At 38.0% G+C, this 20,867-nt stretch overlaps 1 protein-coding gene and 1 long non-coding RNA gene across 8 annotated transcripts in view; one reads left to right on the forward strand and one right to left on the reverse strand.

Annotated features, from left to right (window-relative positions):
• RYR2 (ryanodine receptor 2) overlaps positions 1-20,867 on the reverse strand; it is a 732,481-nt gene that overhangs the window by 327,976 nt on the left and 383,638 nt on the right. For all 7 annotated transcript variants that reach the window (XM_082425485.1, XM_082425482.1, XM_082425483.1 and 4 more), the window contains one exon: positions 12,555-12,650. In XM_082425485.1, the coding sequence (XP_082281611.1) occupies positions 12,555-12,650 (96 nt within the window). The remainder of the gene's footprint in view (positions 1-12,554; positions 12,651-20,867) is intronic.
• LOC309643169 overlaps positions 1-20,867 on the forward strand; it is a 241,475-nt gene that overhangs the window by 105,982 nt on the left and 114,626 nt on the right. The window lies entirely within an intron of this gene.

Genomic DNA, 20,867 nt, shown 5'->3' on the forward strand with positions numbered 1-20,867 from the left:
AGAAGGGACTCAAATAAATAAAATCAGAAATGAAAGAGGAGATGTTACAACTGATACCACAGAAACAAATTGGGAAATATGCTAAAAAAATGAATTCTTAGAAACATAAAATGCACCAAAACTGAATTATGAAGAAACAAATTGTGAGTAGACTGATTAATAGTAAGAAGATTGAATTAGTAACCAAAAACCTCCCAACAAACACAAGTCCAGGACCAGTTGGTTTCACTGATGAATTCTACCTAACATTTAAAGAAGAATTAATATAATCCTTCTCAATCTCTTCCAAAAAACAGAAGAGAAGGGAACACTTCCGAACTCATTTTATAAGGCCAGCATTACTGTGATACCAAAAACAGACAAGGACACCACAAGAAAAGAAAATTGCAGGTCAATATCCCTGATGAACACAGATGTAAAAATCCTCAACAAAATATAACCAAAACAAATTCAACAATACATTAAAAGCATGTCAGTCCCTCTTCTAGATGGTTTAACCTTCCTTTATTGCCTCAATTCCCACCACTTCCTCCTACAAAGAATGATTAATACATACTTTTACTTAAATATTAATCATAAATATTTATTAAGTACCTACCAGGCACTGTTCCAAGCAATGGAGATGAGCAGTAAACAAGGCCTGCAAAGCCCTGGTGGAGCTTGTAGGATCTTTCTCACCTTCAACCCTTCGCACATATTAATCTCAGATTTAAACACACTTTCCTTTTCTGAGACTGCAAAATCTGAACCATCTTGCTAAGGCAAAAAGTCACCTCATTTGGTGAGTCTTTACTAACGTCCGGGGATGAATTATTCCTTCTTTGCAGTATTGATCACATTTTATTAAAATTATTTACTTTCATTTCAATCTCCCATGAGACAATGAGCCCTTAAGGGCAGGCACTGGCTTAACTGTGCCTAATGCAAAACTGAGGAGCAAGGCATTATACGTATAATACAAGCAACATTCAGCTATTTGCCTGAAAACTTGAATGGCTGTAACTTTCTGAATTATTTATATTCTCATGAGCAAGAAAAATCTCTGAGGATATAACAAAATGGCTGGAAAAAATTTAATGGTAATGGGAGCATCCAAGTGCTGGGATGGTAGAGAATGTTCCTCACCTTGTTTTCTGTAATCAAAGTACAATGGCCCAGTTTGCTTTTTATCGATAGACTTACACATTTGTTTCCTGGCTTCCAAAACTGGGGAAGCTCTCCATCTGGGATCAAAGTTGACTGTGCTATTTTCTATTCACGGGTCATGCCCAGGGCTGTCCGCGGTTGGATAAAATTTGTCGAGGGTCTGTATGGAAAAACTGGAAACAAGCCACAGAGCAGAAGTGCTGTATTTGGTCTGACTTTACCTACCAGGAGGAATCTAGTCTGGGGATTTCACCTCAGACCAAGTAGGCACAAGCTCCCTGGTGAACCTCGTCCACTTGAGAGAAGGAGTGAATAAAATCAGACTTGGAGCCACTCAGCATAGAAGGCCAATGAGGAGCTAGAGCAAGCCATGGTACTTGTGCTCCCAGTGTCGTCACAGGACAACAAGGAGAACCAACTGACCTGGGAAGCACAATGTCAATCCCCCCAGGACATTATTTTCTCACCTATGGTCACAAGAGTTTTGCAAAATAAAACAAAATTAAAATAATCCCAGAACACTGAGGTAGATGGAGGTTTAGATGGAACCTAGTTCCCAATGCATTAGGGGTAACATGGGTGTGATTCAGATTTGAGACAAAGGAATTATCACTTACATCTCTACTGCAAGCAACTCCAGAAGAAGTCCATGGCCTCAGCTGAAGATTTCAACATGGAAACCCCTTGGGCTAAGCTAGTGGTGAGCAAACAGGAAGGCTTCAACCTGGGCGCTGACTGGTGTGAATCACACTGCTCCCTAGTTACGGAAACACTGGGGACAGGGCACATGCAAGACACGCAGAAGGGTGGTATCCACTGCAGGATCAGTGACAGTTATAATTAGAGAAACCAGGAATTCCAAATTATTCCAACCACAGGCTGCTTTTTTCTCTTCTCTCTTTCTAGGAGTTAAGATTTTTTGCAACATTTTGGTCAGACCTTATTATTAGCGTCCCCAGGGCTCACTGAAGGCAAAAGGAAATAAGGAAATTTCTATTTTTGCCCTGGGTAATGAAATTTAAACAAAGTGACACAACAAGTAAAAAGACTGGGGGAAAGACACCGGGAAATGACAGAAAAGAAAACATGAAAACGCACAAACGTGAAATAAGCAGACCAAAGCTATCCATAGAGGTTACGGGAGATAGTTTCCGGATGCATTAACAAGATATGCAGTAGACTGTCATGCTTTTAACAGAGGGACTGGTCTACTCAATATTTACAAGGCTTAATGAGGAAATATAATAATGAGATACTGTTATTATTCTGCTATTTTATGTACTGTTTACAAACACAGTCTAAAGGCAACGTGCCCAGATTTTAGTCCTGGCAGATTTTAGGCACATTACTTAACCTCTCTATGCTCCAGTGTCCCCGTCTCTAAAATGGGGACAATAATGGTGCCCACCCTGGGGGTCTGTTGTGAGAATATGTGGAAAGCATTTAGAACAGGGCCTGGATCCGAGCAGTGCTATATGATCACCTGCTATTATTTTATGGTTGTAACAAAATAACATAAAAGACAAATAAAGTGAAATAAAAAGGATCAACAGGGAAACATTATAAATATGCTTCTTTTTAAACAGAGGCTAAAAATTAAAAAACAGGGAAAGGTAGGGAAATGCCGAATGGACAACACTGATTAGAAGAAAAATTCAGGGAAAATATTTATTGATCAGCAGGAAGAAATGAAATAAAGGTTAGTTATTAAAATAAAATTAGTTAAGGTAGTATATCCGGACTGCGGTAAGAGAGCAAGAAGGGCAAGTAGACTCAACTGTAGAAAATTTTTCTTTCTTGAGACAGCAGGACTGTTGGGCCAAAAATACAGTGAAAGATTAACCAAGTAGCCTTACCACCTTAGAATGCTAAAATAAGGCATAAAGCACTCCTGGTGGACAGGAATCCCTTCTCATGATATTATTACCATTATGAGAAAAGAAAAATATGCAAATAATCACTGGTTAGAGAGAGCAGAAGACAAGTCCAGCTAGCGCCATGTTGACTAAACGTCCGAGGAGTCTGGGAGTTTTTGGGGTACACACCAAATGTGAAGCCATGAAAGAAAGAATATGACAGGTGTAAAGGGCTGCATTTGTACCTGGGCCTGTGCATCTGAGAGGGTTCCATAGAGACACACATCTGCTGTTTTGTTCCACTACTTTAAACTAAACTGCCAACAAGTCACAACTCACATATCCCATCCAAGCCATCCTTCTTTCATGGGTGGGCACGAACATGGAACTAGAAATGGCAGAAACGTCTAGTTTGAACTGGTTGGGAGCTCAGTTGGCCCTCACCCAGAACAAATAGCAGGAGTTGAATAATGAACCAGTATTTAGCATAATTACAACACATCTTTTTTAACATTTACAGTGAATTTTGCAGGTTACAGATCGAAGCGCTGAGACAGGAATAATTTGTTATTATACCGTTGTATGGGTATAAATTTGAATTCAAGGAACCATTTCAGTTTCAGTATGAGATGAACTGCTAAATTTATTTTTTTCACTTTTTAAAACAAATAGAGAGGGAGAAAAGAAAAAAGAAGTAATACAAATTTTGCTTTCTTTCCATAACAGAGGGCTAACTTGTGAAATAAATAGGAGTCACCCTAAATAGGGTTTCTGTATCTCACTCAAATAGAGAAAGAAAAATGAATTAAATTGACATCAATATTAAAATATATAAAGGCTTAAAAATAATGATCTTAAGAGATATGGTCACAAGCCAAATTAGGAAAACACATAATGGCATATACTTATAATTTATAATAATGGTTTTGAGGCTAGAGAAGAAAATGGTCTCATTAAATCCTGAGCTAACATAAAGCTGAGAGGGAGAGAAAAGTGACAGGAATGAGATTAAAATATAACAGAACTTGACAAAAATAGGAAAATGAGAGGAAAATTAATAAAAATGGAAGTTAGTCAAGGTAAAGGTATTGTTGCACTGTTATTCATATACAGAAAGGTAGAATATTAGGAATGCCTTAGCAAGAAAAACAAAAAAGTTGGACCTAGGGCATTTTCTTGGAAGACAAGATGAACATGAGTCAAAAGTTTCCCATGGTAAATTAGTTGAAATAAAACACATAAAATGAGTAATGTAATTATAATGTACCATCCTGCCTTAGTTAGGCCTCTGATGGTTTGCTGCCTTCAGTTTAGGGAGCAATGATTTATAAAAGATAGACAAACTACAGAAGTTAAAGGACAGCTAAAAGAAGAAAAGAAAATGTCAATTAAAGGCAGTTTATGATACAACAGAGTTAAATAATAATGTTAGAAATTTTATGCTATATAAATATATGTTTGTATAAATTGTCATGTCTCAAGGCCTATGAAGTGCTGAGTGCCAGACAAGACATCATCAATACTTTAAGACAGTCTTATCTTGCTATTTTTTTTTTCATTTATTTGTTCATTTATCACTGAGTACATAAAATGGGCCATTCTCAGTGTTAGGTCCTGGGTATGAGTAAAGTGCAGAGCAAAAATTGATACAAGCCCTGCTCTTGTCAAGTTTACAGACCATGCAAGTTCAATTCTAACTCCATTACTTTCTTCGATCTTAAAAAAATTACCTCTGAGCTTCTTATCCTCAGATTCTTCATTTATAAAATGGAAATTATAATGGAACATAACTTATAGGGTTACTGGGGGAATCCAGTGAAATAATACATATGACATTCTCAGCACAGTGCCCTAAATTAAGATTTCCTTGGCCACACAATGCAGTCATTAAAATGTATACAAATCCAACAACTGTGTCTCTCTGTGAAATATTAGTATCTATAGAAATTCTGGCAGATATAATTAACTGCTCTAATGGCTTTTAAATAAATATTTAGAAGAGCTACACATTTCGGCATCTTCAAGATGGATTTCTCCAGGACAAGAGAAATACAGATTAATCAACTCTTCAAAAAGATACTTGCCTCAAAGCAGCAAATATTTATTGAGAAAATTATTTTGGGCAGAAATGTAAAATGATCATAGCATCTGCCTGAGCTTTACGTCAATTTTGAAAGTTCTCTTGCAGCATGAGGACAAGTCAGGGGCATTCTTTCCGATAAGCACAAAAGAAACAAATACAAAGGGATAGAATAAACTAATTCTGATACTTGGCAAGTGTGAAAAAAGGGGAAGGAGAAAAGTTACACGATACATCATTTAATGAAAAACCACAATTTCAGATAGGGTGTTAAGTGCAGAATGGTATGCAGTCCTGAGATATATCAATATGCACGGAGAAGAGAACAGCTTAAAAATGCTGTTTAAAAGTGGATATGATATAGTTTTAGGAGGGTAAGCAACTGCTCCAGACCAGAGAACATCAGAAAGTACTGGCAGAGAACTTCAAAATACTTAGTCACGTGGTGGAGAGTAGTATTTTAGATCATTCACTTCTAAACTGCATTGTGTAATGTGATTCAAGAGAGCAAATGAAAGAGGGGACACAGTGCGGTGATGCCCAAGAAGGCTAGCCAGGTTAGGATACCCCCCAAAATCACTTCCACCTCAGAAATTCTACAAATCTCTGTCAACTGAGCTGGTCTATTTATATGAAAAGGCTATTATTCTCCCTCATGGTATTAGAAGACTACAATTGCACATAATCATTTGCTTCCCCCCACCAGAGGGGGGTCTACCATGAAGGGGAAGAGCATGAAATAGAGCCATACTGCAAGTGACACAGTGTAATTACTTCACCAAAGATGACGCTAAAGAATATTTAATAACCAGAATGGCATGAGCAAAACTCAAACAGACGAGACACTGGCATTAAACAGTCATCTACCAGCAGCAAAGCAGAAGAGCTGATGTAAATCAATTATACTTCGATAAAATTTTTGAAAAAAACGAAAAAGCGCTGAAACGTCAGTTCTGTCTATGACAATGAGACAGAAGTTTAGTACCTGAAGAGGACTAGAAACCGACCAGGTGAAATGCAGAGATCACTGTGGTTTTGTTTTTAATAAGCAGCTTTTCTCAAGTGAGCCCTCCCTGGATAATATAGTTTCTCTGAGACAAGACTTCCTCTTTTATTCCACTCGCTAACCAGGATTTTGTAGAATGCCACCCTAAAGGGCTGTGTGCAGAGAAAAATACAATAAGTAAAAGTGGGGAGCGCTCCCATCTGCAAACCAACCGTGGAGAATCTAAGGAAGCAGGATGGAAACATGAATTCCAGGAACCGCCCAAGAAAACCCCTGGGAGACAAAGGCTCTCGCGAATTGGTGGGAGGTGGCAGCTGCAGCGTGGATGGAGACCAGGCACCCAGGACAGGCGAGACAAGTGTAAGGCTGCCATAAAACAACGGCTTGCCCTTGGCTGCAAAATCGGCAGCAGCAGCCCAGGCCACTGGGGCCAGTGTGGAGTAATGTCAGGAGAGCACTACAGCCCTCCAAGGTCAGGGAAGTGACCAAAACAGGTACCAACTGACCCCTGCCCTTGGGCAATCAACCTTTCGCATGTCTCTCATCTAAATATTCAGGTGACTGGTTAATTAAAGCCTAGGGAGACCACCTCTGTATATTATACTCCTTTCTGGGGTTTAAAGCCCTGGCCTACAAAAGCCATCTCTCTATAAAAGCCAGGGATGCTCTCAGCCTGGATAATTCTGGTATCCTTCACACTTTAATGCCTACTGCCAGAAATTAGTGATGTGGCTAAATGGTAACTACGGAAAATGATTATAAAATCAATTCTATGTTGCAAAACACTAAATTTTTTGTCTCAAATATGAGATAGTTGAAGATCTTTTTCAAGAACCATTTTCTAGAAATGTAATTTGCCATCAATCCCACACATGGGTTTTTAGAAAAGCATTCTGGAAAGGACACAGATTTTGGATAACCTAGCGACTTGGATCATGTTTGCATTCAGAAAAGAATGTTCTCATTCATTTGGACTTGACTTTGGGGGAATTCTTTCTTCATTTTTCACACTGCTGGTGAGATATTTCAAAATACAGGAGGCCCTCCAAATCCGGATCTCTGTCCCCTCTTTTTTCTTTCCAGCTACAACTTAACGCTTTACTGAGAAAGGAAGAAGTATGGCTGTATACTAAGTTTTCTAGCATCATTCAAAAGTGAGTAATTTTGACAAGGGTCTTAGCTAACTATTATTTTTTTTAATTTATTTATTTTATTCTTTTTTTTTTTTTTTTTTTTTTTTGGGCTGCACTGGGTCTTCGTCACCGCGCATGGGCTTTCTCTAGTTGCCGCGAGTGGGGGCTACTCTTCGTTGCGGTGCGCGGGCTTCTCCTTGCGGTGGCTTCTCTTGTTGTGGAGCACGGGCTCTAGGTGTGCGGGCTTCAGTAGTTGTGGCACGCGGGCTCAGCAGTTGTGGCTCGCGGGCTCTAGAGCGCAGGCTCAGTAGTTGTGGCGCACGGGCTTAGTTGCTCTGCGGCACGTGGGATCTTCCCGGACCAGGGCTCGAACCCGTGTCCCCTACATTGGCAGGTGGATTCTTAACCACTATGCCACCAGGGAAGCCCCTTAGCTAACTATTAAATTAGTAACCTTTAATTTCTAATACATGATTTCAAACATTCAGAGGGGATATTTTTGAAAAACGTATTCTCTGCTTCCCGGTCTTAAGTGACCCATCAGAATTAAATATAATTTACATATCCTGATGACCCAAGATCATTATTAAATACACCAATCACTGTAATGTGCTCTAGGTGAATCTCTGGATGCAAATGGATGATTATGGTGTGGGGTTACAGAGTCAAACACATATTCATCCCAACAGCTATCATAAAAGATTTTCTTTAAAAGGTCTCCAATATCATCATGATTCTGATTTAGTGCTTCTTATAAGGTCCAGGTACATAAACTCCTGGGTTTAACACAGCTGACTTTCTGCAAAATCAAAAGCTTTCAATCAAGAGCTAAAGTTGTCTTCTCCATGGCTATCTCCTAGAACACTGTCCCTTTCTCTGTTAGCATTAGTGCTGTTTGAATTGTTGGTATCACTTAAAAAGGTTAGCTATGATTTCTGCATCCCTAACAGTGGATCTCATATAATATCCTGTGAACTCATATTCTTCCTAACTTAATTGCTCATACCTAAGTAGATACTAAGGTGGAAGAGGTTCCTACACACAAGATTCTGGGACAGATTATTCCACTGGTTACAAATTTTTCCCTTTGAAAAATGATGAGCTTATGCTTTGCAAGAAATAGTTGTGCCACCTTTGGAAGCTTTAAACTATCATGTTTCCAGGTAGCAAAAGCTGGATTGGACATGAGCGCAAAGCTTTGGCAATTCATGACCACTCAAAGCCCCTTATCCTGCTTAACCCCAGATGGAACTTCATTCATGGCACTTGCTAAGAGTGGGAGGAATTGGCAGGAATCCCTAAGAAGGCCATTTTGATCCCTGCAAAACTATCTAAGGGAATAGACTGTGTAAAAAATAAGACTTAGAAAAAATATGCAGCCTCCTGACCAGCGGACTGTTCTTAGCCATCTCTTTTTTTTTTTTTTAATATTTATTTATGTATTTATTTGGCTGCACCAGGTCTTAGTTGTGGCATGTGGGATCTAGTTCCCTGACCAGGGATCGAACCCAGGCCCCCTGCATTGGGATCGTGGAGTCTTAACCACTGGACCACCAGGGAAGTCCCTAGCCATCTCTTGAAATGCTCAAAAACTATTTCAAGGGTTAAGAACATCCTAAAGAAACACCCAGCCTTCAGAAATACATCAACTCAATCAGTGTACTTGCTCATACAAGTCTTTTGTCTTTTCAATTAAATTTGACCCAGAGACATAGTCACACATGAAGTCTGGGCCAATGTCCGATTTATCTCCCCTCCTCCACAAGAAATTCATAGTGGTTGCTCTTAAAAACTGATCAGATATTCTAAGAAGGCTTTATGCAGTAGCGATACTGGTCAACTTTAGATAATGCAGAACGTGAACAAAAAAATCAGCTGCCTCTTTATATCATATAATGAAAGAGCAGACGCTGCCAGGGCCCTGGTCAGACTCTCATCCTCTCCATTCAGTGAACACTGCCTGATTTCCAACTGCCAGCGTCTGCATTTCTTTGCTTCGAGATTTGTTGTGACCACAGTGGTAGCCGGAGGAGCCCCAGAACTAACGTCTCCAGGGAGCAGCTCCAACCAATGACAGAAGAGAAGCTGGTTATTAACACTCCAACCCCCCTCGCCCCTCAGGTGGGATAACTCTGAGGCATGGGTCCGCAGAATCACCCCAACCCCAAGTAGCTCCAGATTCCCACGGCGGTAACCTGCTTATCAACGCACCCTCTCTGGCCCCTTCTCTACCTTGGCTCATGTCCACTCACGCCCCAAATAAACTTGCCCTTCGACCCTTGTCTCAAGGTCTACTTCTGGTGGAACCCAAACTAAGGTAAGCTTTTTCACTAACACATCCTTTTGCTGACTCTTTTCATGTCTTCATCAGATTTCTACTTAAGTTTAAACCAGTTTATTTTGAGTTTTGTCCATTGCCCTTTTCTGAAGGCAACTGAGAGCTCGTAGACCCCCAGCTCTGCTCTGCTGCTCATATACAGACACAGAAGCTACTCGTACAGCTGGGAGATTGACAAGCAGAGGAGAGTGTGTATTCAGCAATCCCAGATAGAGAGAAACTAAGATGATGCATATGGAAGCACTCAGTAAACAATACAGCATGATTGAAATACATTTATATTATTTCTGTGTGTGCATATACATATATATGCATGTCCTTATTGTTACTGTCTCTTTTAAAAACTAAGCAACATTCTACTTCCTCCAGGGGAAAAAACGCAGTTCACTAAAAGAATAAATGTAACTACAGCAGAGAAACCTGTTCTGTGAAAAAAATTTTAGATACTTAAAAACTAGGAGGCTACAAGGTAGAGTGAACATATTTCAAGCCTGATGTGAGGGAGCTAGTTTTCATCTTGGCTATAAAAATTAATTCTAGCATCCCAAAGCAGTCGTTTCAAGGTTCTATGCCTCAATTTTCTTCCTCCAAAGTGAGAATGTTAGGTGAAGCATTCTCTAAGGGTCCTTCCTACTGTTGACTTTCACCCTGCTCTCTCAGGGCACAGGCCTTCTATTTTAAGTAGAAATGCCTGCGACCAACACCTGGATTGGGAAATGATCATAGCAAGTAGCGATTTGTAGCCAGTGGAACTGTGCCTATAACTGACTAAACTGAAGACTGTAAACATTGGACTCTGTGTAGCTGAGCTTGAAACCATATGAAAGCCTCCGTGTTCCTGTCCTTTGAAGTAAAAGGCTTTTGCTTTCGTCTCTCAGGCCTCCCTTAAGTCTCAAAAGGCTGGCTCAAGAGTTAAAGATTAGGAAATGTGAAGATGCAGAAACAAAGAACAGCCTTGGGCCCGGAAACTAGTAACAATTTAGACTATACATCTGCCACATAGCAGAATCACCAAACTCCCAGTTCCCTGAAATATACAGATAAAGGTCCGACACACATTCCTAGATTGTTTTTATAGGAAGCAGACCCCAACCAGATGAAAATTGCTGACGGCAAGCGCATACACTCAACAGTGTTTGAAACCAGAAGGTTGATGATGCTTGAAACTTCACCTTGATGCCAACCAATCCGAGACCTGTGCATGAGTTGATCACACACCCTGCAGCCCCCTCCCTCACAATGTCTTCCCTGAAAGCCATTGGGAAGCTCGAGTCTTTTGAGTGTGAGCTGCCCATTCTCCTGGCTTGGTGTCCTGCAATAAACGCTGCACTTTCCTTCACCACAACCCAGTGTCGGTAGACTGGCTTTACTGCACGCCAGTGAGCGAACCCAAGTTTGGTCCGGTAACAAGCTTAAAGGATGCTCTGCTCTGTTCTTTCCTTCTCTCTCTCTCTTCTCTTTTCCTTTGAGCTTTTTTTGTTGTGCATTTTTTTAAAAGTGAAGCAGCTGATTTGTCCAGAATTCATACTGCATCCTGAAGGTTGCTCTGTTCCTTTCTTTTTCCAGATACTCCCTGGGCCAGGGAAAGAGACCAGCATACTTCTTGTATCTACTGGAGCTTGCCAACAATTCTAGATGCTTTGAACCAAGAATTTATCCATTTTGCAATCCCTGCCATCATCTTACTACTATTTGATCACTTCCTCCTATTAGCTATTCAGTTTTTCCTTATTGAATATATTCCATATTGATTCATAGTCATCTCATTCATGCTGTGATACCCTGAAAGCCCCTGTCTCATAATTCTTGCACCTTTTTTACTTCAACAATCTCCTTTTCTATTTTTGCCACCCAACAATCCAGGAATGCCTCAGAACTCATTGTTACTCAAATTTCTCTTAACTTAGATTTAAGTTCCTGAATCTTGAACTTTGAAATTTCACTCTGTGACTTAAAAGTAACCTCCTTTGATCATAGCTATCTGTTCTTCTACCTCTCTATCCATTCAGTTCCAACAAACCTGTCCCTGAGTGGGTCTTTATCATGAAAAATCATGGAATTATTTCTGTATTGACAGGTATATTATTTAGTGAATTCAAACTGTCATTCATTCAATCAACAAATACTATTAAGCCCCTACTAAGTGCCAGATGGTATGGTAGGTCCAGAGAATACAAAGATCAATAAAACCGAGGCCCTACCTTCAAGGAGTTCACTACTAACGTAGGAGATGGACAGGAAAAATAAATAACAGAAATGGGCAGTAGTGCTATAGAAGGGCAGCTAATGGAACACTATGCAAACAGATGGAGGAGCAACAGATTCAGTTTGGGGTGTCCCTGAGGCAATCTGCGGTGCCAGAGTTCAGGCAGGCCTGGTAAGCACAGGTACATCTCCACAACAATGTAAATGTAACATACCTGTTAGAAACAGATGTATCAGATTTATTGCCTTTAACTATTTTACAATGATGCAGACTGTTTACTGGTATTTATTAAATCCCTTTAAAACAAACTATTGTGCTACATGATTTGGAAAACTAATTTTTTTTCCAAATCTGTCCACATAATCATTTGAAGACAAGTTAAAAATGTGAATTCCAAACCAATCCTTTTTTTTCAAATTCAATTCACTTAAACTAAAGAACAAAAACAATTCACCCAAACCAATCCTTTTATATGTATGGTACTGTAATGTACTAATGTATTAGTACATTAGGAATAATTGATTTGAAAAGTAATGGGAATTCTGGCTCTTCAGCGGCTTTCCGAACTTCGTTCTTTTTAAAATGTAAACGAAGATACGGTCAGACTGCTTTTCAGAAATAACTAATGAAAATACCAATGATTTTAGCAATCAGTAAACTTTCTAACCTAGTAAAAGGAAAACGTTTATATTGCACTGAATCTCAGTTTTTAATGTCTTAAGGGACATAAAATAGAAAAAAAAAAAACAGGAATAATATATCATAAAAAGGAGATAGTGGAAAACATACCAGAAGAAGCTTCCAGTCTTTCCAATCGGCTGATTAACCAGTCGAGGGAGCCAGAAAATTGAGCACAGTTTTTACGATTTCCTCTAATTAGAGCCGCTGCAAAACAAAAAGTAGATTTCACAGTTACGTGATTCTCTAGTTCAAAACCAAAGTAAGCTAATGGTAGCCATAAAATGTTGGATCAAAAACAAAATACCTTTATTTTATACCTAAAACACATACAAATACACACATATATACATACACAAAAATTGAGACATTAAATAAAGAACTGATATTTATTAATGGAGACTGAAAAAACTACTGCTTATTAGAAGGACTATATTTTGAGAAAGTAACATTTTATATTGGAAAGTCATAATGAAGGGTAATGGAAAAACCAGTGTCCTGGGAGTTTCCTCACTTGGATTCTAATACTCCTTTCTTTTAACGAGCTGTGAGACTACATTATTTAATTCCCCTAGAGCTCAATTTTCTCACCTATATAATGAAGAAGTTAAGATAACATCAGTTTACCAGAAAATGTGGCACAAAATACTAGGGGATAGAACTGGTAACTATAACAGACACGCAAAGAGATATCATTAAATGTTACAGGAAAAAGAGGGTGGGAGGGCAGATGGCTAGTAAGTTTGAAAACCATTTTTCCCCCTGTATCTCTTCTTTCCATTTAGAGATTCACAAGGCACATTAAAGACTCTAAGAACTAACCCTTGCAATAAAGTCATCTATTCTAACTTTGCTTAACCTAGTGTTTTCTACACTTCTTTGACCAAAGAACCCATCTTACATGAAATTCCTATGTGACCCTTAGGATCTCTTTCAACCCCACTGATATACTCAATTTAAAACTTTTATTGTTTCTAAATCATTCACTTCTTTCAAAGCAAATGTGGTAAGTATTTTATGTAAATTCTACTCTTACACCCATAAGATTGTTCAGAAACTGTATAACTGTTTATAAAGGGCTGATGAGGTTTTTATATAAAAAAATATGTTTCATGTGAAAAAGATGTTGCTGTAAGAAAAATCACTATTTAAAATCTGGTAGTGCTAGGGAACAGTTTGAAGAACTGAAGTTTGAGAATACCACCTGCTCATCTCCTTGTTAAGAGCAAAACAAAGGAGACCCTGTAGCAACAGAGTTCAATTAAACTTAAAGATTTCCTTCACATTTCCTCTTTCCTCCCCCAAAAAGTTGGCCTGAAAGTAAGAAAAGAAATAACGACAGAAAAGACAGGGAGGCTTCAGTTCTTGCAACTGCATGAGAAAAGCTCTTTTGTGAATGGAGCCCCCATAACATTTGTACAAATATTACAAGGTGATGTATTCAATTACTTAGGCTCTCTTCCAGCTCTGGGACCAAGAAGAACCAGCTACACACACACACACACACACAGAGGGACAAGTGTGTCAAGGATGAGGTGTAGTAGAGGAATGAGGAGTCCTATATGCTCAGTGGGACTTCTAATCTTAACCTGTAGGAACATCTGTTCCTGACTTAGAACAGCAGCAACTGGGGGAAAGTATACGGTGAAGTTTTTGAATCTTTATAGAGTTTCATTTGTTTAAAATTTAACCCACTCCTTTAATTTTGACTTCTGGTTTTTAAAATTAAAGATATTAACTATTTTCTAGAGGTCAAATGTTAGAGATAAGGTAATTCTTGAAGAAACTAATAACACACAAACAAACCCTTTTAATAAACCATGGAATGTTTAAGAAAATCATACAGTAAGCCACAAAGAAAACTTCATCAAACTTACTACAAACAGAAATGGGGTACAGACTATGTTCTCTGACAACAATGTAATGAAATTTGAAATTAGTAAGAAAAGCAGAAACAAAAATAAAACCTACATAAAAATTTAAACTCTCTCCTAAATAATTTTTTAGTCAATGAGGGAATCAATACCACAATTTTAGAATATCTAGTAAACATCAAAAATAGCAATGCTAACTTATAAAATCAATGGTCGATGGTCAAAACCTAAGGAAAAATAGACTAAACACTTTAATTGCTAAGTAACAGGGTGAAAAATGTTAACTAAACACTCCTTTCAAAATATACAAAAAGAATATCAAAAACATTAGAATAGGAAAAATAGAGAGCAATAAAAGCAGAAATTAATATGTTAGAAATAGTAGAAGTGATCTATGTAATAAATTGAAATATGATTGATCAATATAGTCAAGGATTCTTTTTAAATATAAGCTAAATACCAATGACATTAATCAAGAAAAAAAGAGAAAAAGAACAAAGTTAAGAAGAAAAAGGAATTATAAACACAGCCACTTTATATATCTCTGTACTGGAATTTTTGAACATTTAGGAAAGAGGATGGCCTCCAAATATATTTTTTTTCACCAGAATTGACCAAAGAAGAAAATCTAAATAGAGTAACAAACCATGAGTAATATTGAGAAGTATGTCAAAGACCAAAAACTTTTTTTTACATTCAAGAATTAAGTCATTTCTATAATAAACTGTTCCAAAGTAAAGAAAGTAAGAAAACCTCCCTACTTTTTTACAAAGACAGTATAACTTTGATATCAGTGCCTACCAAAGAGAGTATGCATGTAAGAAAAACTAGAGGGAATGGGAAAAGAATCTAAAAAAGAGGGGATATATGTATATGTATAACTGATTCACTCTGCTGTACAGCAGAAACTAACACAATATTTTAAATCAACTAGACTCCAATAAATTTTTTTCAACAAAAGGAAAACTAGAGGGAACTCTTACCTATGAAAGCAGATCCCAAAGTCTTATACAAGGATGGTATTTACAAACCATATTCAGCAGTGCATTAGCAGCATTAACTCAAGTGGGGCTTCATTACTCCAGTGAGACAGAAATGTATTAGGAAATCTGTTAATAAGTCACATGAAACAGATGATGATCTCAATAGACTCTGTATGTACTTCTAATCAAAAGAAAATTAAACTCAAACAGAATGCCTCCTGAACATTATGAATGTGTGTGTGCATGTGTGTGCACGTGCAGAGTATGTTTCCCAAATAAACAGAGTGTGTGACTTATTATAATTCAGCAAGTTACCCATGAAAAAATCAGCTGAGTTTCTGAAGTAATGGAAAAATATACAGAGAAATACAAGAAAGCTCATCCTAACACTATTTATAATAGCAAAGCACTGGAAACAGCTTGAGTGTGGGCTAAATAAATGATGACACATCCCTTCAGTAGGGTGGAGTACATCCACTAAAGCCTGATGAAGGTTTATAGTCACTGCCGAGGAAAGATGTCCACAATACAGAAGTCAGTGGAAACAAATGCTATAAAAGAATATTGAGACTGCGATCCCATTTTGGTGAAGTAAATGTATATACTCGATATGCATGTGCACAGAATGGAGAAATGGCGTTTTTTAGAATATTTCTTAGAGAATGAGCTGACTTTTTGAGAAATAGATCATGATAAGTTCCTGGGATAGAAAGAGACCTTGAGGAACACTGATAAGGGTGGGAGAGCTCTCCCCGGGTCCAAAGGGGAAATTTTCTTATTCTAAAATGGGGGGTGGGGAGAAGGAATGAATGGAGCTGGGAGGAAAAAGGGTCACCCTCTGTGACACGATTCTGCACAGGGACCCTCTGAAGCCACAATAAATTCTGTAAAATAAATAAACAAGCAAACAAATAACTCACAAAGCCTGGATAAGAATGGAAGTTTGTACGAACCAGTGAGGAGGTGATGATCTGCTGCAAGATATTACGTAACCTCAGATAAACATCAGATAATAAGGAAGAAGCATGCAAGTGGGAGACAGTGTAACCAAATAATGCCCCTAAGTGTACAGATATCAAAGGGAAATCTTAAGTCCGCCCCAGTCCATCAAACTGGAACGTGGACCAAGTCAACTAAACCTTCAGGGGGATCAGGCCACAACTAATGTCCACTAGCAGGGATTTGCTATTGTTTATGTATGCACGTGGGTGTGTGAAATGTTTTACGTGTACTTAATGTTATATTTAGAGTAAAAGAAATATTTTTTAAAGCTTATACACCAAAATGGGTGGTTACATTTAAAAGTTGTTTCTACCTTCTTTTTTTGGTCAATTATCTAAGTTTTTTATCATGAAGATGTATTCATTTTTAAGTTAAAGAACACAATAAGGTTACTTTCTTTTTAAAAAGAGAAAGGAAAACAATGCCATTAATACTGACAGTGGCATTAGCTATCAGATGGCTCGGAGCGCCACTCTCATGGCCAAAGAACAATGGCAGCTTTACATTGTACCTCAATGTACAGAAACAAACTCAAGACAAATGTAGCTTCATGCATGCTATACCTTAAAATACTCTGTTATTGCTGCCTAATTGGCCTGGAAGAAAGTTAAGACCTTTCACCCGCCATACTATTTTTCCTCATTTATTTAAGAAATATTAACGTTAATGCATCAGCCACTACGGTTGGCCCTGCAAATACAAGCTTGAAAAAAGTGTGAATATAATACAATGGTTTGCAGGTCTTCTTCTAGCATATTCGAAGCTCCTTTAGAGCTGACGCTCTGTCTTACTACACTTTTGCACATTGCCTGAAACTTAGAAGGTATGTTATTTCTTAAGGAATAAATAGTATCCAGTCTCTTATGGAATAACATCGGTGGTTAAGTGCAAACTTTATTTATATATTTTTTAAAATAAATTTATTTATTTATTTATGGTCACATTGGGTCTTCATTGCTGCACGCGGGGCTTTCTTTAGTTGCCGTGTCAGGGGCTACTCTTCAATGCGGTGCACGGGCTTCTCATTGCGGTGGCTTCTCTTGTTGTGGAGCACAGGCTCTAGGCACACGGGCTTCAGTAGTTGTGGTGCGTCGGCTCAGTAGTTGTGGCTTGAGGGCTCTAGAGCACAGGCTCAGTAGTTGTGGTGCACAGGCTTAGTTGCTCTGCAGCATGTGGGATCTTCCCGGACCAGGGCTCGAACCCGTGTCTCCTGCGTTGGCAGGCGGATTCTTAACCACTGCACCACCAGGGAAGTCCCAATTTAAATACTATAAACACATTTTGAACTAAGTGCATATGATGGAAGTGCTAGTTCAGTGAACCAAACTTCTTCTGGTGCTGAGTAACTCATTAAATCCTTAAACTTTTATCAATCAGAATACGAAATGCAAGTAATATTGGCACTTAATTGAAAAATCATTACTGTTAAAAATACTCTATTCTGTATTTCTTACTAGTATCATAACATCCCCATGTCTTCATGCTTTCGTGTTTTAAACTCTGACTCAAAATTTCTCAAAATATTAACAGAATCAGAAAATTACAGATGGACTGAGATATAGGGACTGCCAAGATAACTCTCACTTTTAAAATAAATTTTAAATACTGATTACCTGCTTCGTATCAGGCACTGTTGTAGGTGTTGGAGACATACAGGAAAACAAACTATGTTTCCTCTTGGAGTTTACTTTCAAAGCCTAGAAATACTAAGTGAATAGGCCTTAAACAGCACAGACAAATGAGGAGGCAAGAGAACTAGAATCCAGAAAGATATTTATAATATTCAGATTAATAAGTGAACACTCCTAAATCTTGAAAACCATAAAAAACAAAAACAAACAAAAAAACCCTCAGAATGTTGTTGAAGAATTTAAGAGTGTAGTCTGTGGGTTCCCAGGTAGGCTGCCCCAAAATGTGCCTCTATGGCATTATTGAGTATTTTGAATTAAAGTTACTTAAGAAATGGCCAAAGCAAGAGGGACACTCTGACCCTCCTTTCTGTCTCCCTGAAAGCAGGAAATAAATCTCTCACATGAAAGATTCATTCATATTCCCTGCATCTGGAGGTATAAGGATAAGCTTACCACCAGAAACAGGGAGTCTGGGCCAAGAAGCCTTTGTAAACACACCCTGTTACTTCCATAATTGACAACCCAAAGCCCAAACTCTGCTTAGATTCTTCATTAATTGGGCACTCAAAACCCAATTTTCTTTGTCCTGTCAATTCCTCACAAATTTATTGTCTCTTTGTCTAAAAAGTATAAAAGCTGCCTGCTTTGGCCACTTCTTAGGTCTCATTTCTATGACCTCCATGGGCATGAATTAAAATCTACTTCTTTTTCTCCTGTTAATCTGTCTCGTGCCAATTTTATTAAGGACTCAGAAACTGGTAACTTCTCCCATCCTAAAAGATTAGCTGTCTATCCTGTTTGTTTCATACTTCGAATTTTCATAACATGAGTAATCATAGGGAGAATTTGCCAAAGAGCATTTCTCAGGACATCTTCAGAAAATCATCCTGGCTTGCAAGCCTCCTGTAGATTAATTGTGTGGATGTCAGAAAAGATGTATGAAAGCATGCCACAGTGATGCGTTTCAAACTATGAATATCGGTGTCTATAATAGATCCTTAGGTCTTCCAGATGGCAGGCTCATAAATCTGCTTTTGTCATTCTCCACTTAAACACATATTAAATATATCCATGTCAAATTTTTAAACTGTTACAGATTATCATTCCCACCTTCTCCCTTTTCTCTCCATGCTAAATAAACCTGCTGAAGTAAAAGAAGAAGATTTCACACATAACCTCATGAAAGAACCTACTGTCTACCTTTTTGCAAGAATGGGGAGGAGGCTTAATAAATTTGAAGTTAATGATACTTGGAGCAAACTTTCTGATAGCTGGGTAAAGAGGGACAATGAGATATAAATATCACACTGAACTCCAAGTACTGCTGCCGATCTGACACTTCTCCAGCCAAGGTGAAATATACACTTACGTATACGTCTACCTATCTTATGATTACACCGACTTCAATAAAAACTACTGGCGTCAGTTGGTTCTTCAGTCAACATAAGATTTTATTCACTATTTTTTTCCTGATCATGAAATCAGTACTCACTACAATAAAAACAGATTATCAAGAGTGGTCAAAGGAACATTTAAGCCACAAAATCTCTCATAGTTCTATTCACCCGAAACAACCATTATTAAAACTACCATGTATATATTGAAAAAGATTCTCTTTACATGCTCTGACACATTCTATTTTTTAACTCAACTGGGATGAATATATTAACTTTTCCTTTCATTATCAATTATCTAGCATTACACATTTCTGTTACCTATTTTTTTAATTATAAAAGTAATACATGGGGCTTCCCTGGTGGCGCAGTGGTTGAGAATCTGCCTGCCAATGCAGGGGACACGGGTTCGAGCCCTGGTCTGGGAAGATCCCACATGCCGCGGAGCAACTAGGCCCGTGAGCCACGGCTACTGAGCCTGCGCGTCTGGAGCCTGTGCTCCGCAACGGGAGAGGCCGCGATAGTGAGAGGCCCACGCACCACGATGAGGAGTGGCCCCCGCTTGCCGCAACTGGAGAAAGCCCTCGCACAGAAACGAAGGCCCAACACAGCCAAAAATAAATAAATTAATTAAAAAAAAAAGAGTAATACATGTAAATAGGTTAAGAATACATGTTCATTAGAACACACAGAAAAATAAAAGATCTCTCCCCCAAGAAGCAGCCACCTAACAGCTTTCTGTGCAACCTTTCAGAAATGTCCAATATATATACAAGAATGTATATGTCTCTACAAACTTTTAATTTTATGCAGTTGGAATCTAACTATGCATACAGTAAGCATCTTGCATTTTTCCCCCCTTAATCCCATATCCTAGATTGCCATACTAAGAAGACCAGAAACCTAGCCTGTTTCATACAGTTTTCCAAATGGTATACTTATCTCAATTTTCAATAACACAGTTTTACACTCTATAGGTATACTATTACTTATGTAACCAATCCCCTGTTGATAGAAAAATTGTTTTCAATTTTATGCTACTTATAAACAATTTTTCAGTGGACATCCTTTCCACAGTTGCACAAATGTATCTCTAGAATACACTTCTTAAAGTAGAAATTCTGAGAGTAAAAGAATATATACATTTAAAGTTTTACGTGTATTGTTGATCGAGGTTTGTTTGGTTTTTTTAAATTTCATCAATTTATACTCCCACCAAGAAGATACTATGCAACATTTTCACCAATGATGGGTATTACCATTTTTTTGGTCTGTGCCAATCTAATAAGTGAAATATGATCTCTACTTATTAGTTTAATTTCCATTTCTTTATTTGCCATGTTGAGAAGCTTTTATTATTTATTCATTGTTCTGTGAACTACCTGTTACCATCTGTTGTCTGTTTTTCTATTAGACAATATTCCCTTTTCTTATACGTTTATGAAAACACTGTATATTACAGAAACTAGGCCTTTGTCTTTCATATAGATTGAATATTTTACAAAATTCCCATCTGTTTTTTATTTTGTAATGATATTAT

Source organism: Balaenoptera physalus (genome assembly GCF_965194825.1).
Source record: "Balaenoptera physalus genome assembly, chromosome: 14".
Lineage (NCBI taxonomy): Eukaryota > Metazoa > Chordata > Mammalia > Artiodactyla > Balaenopteridae > Balaenoptera > Balaenoptera physalus.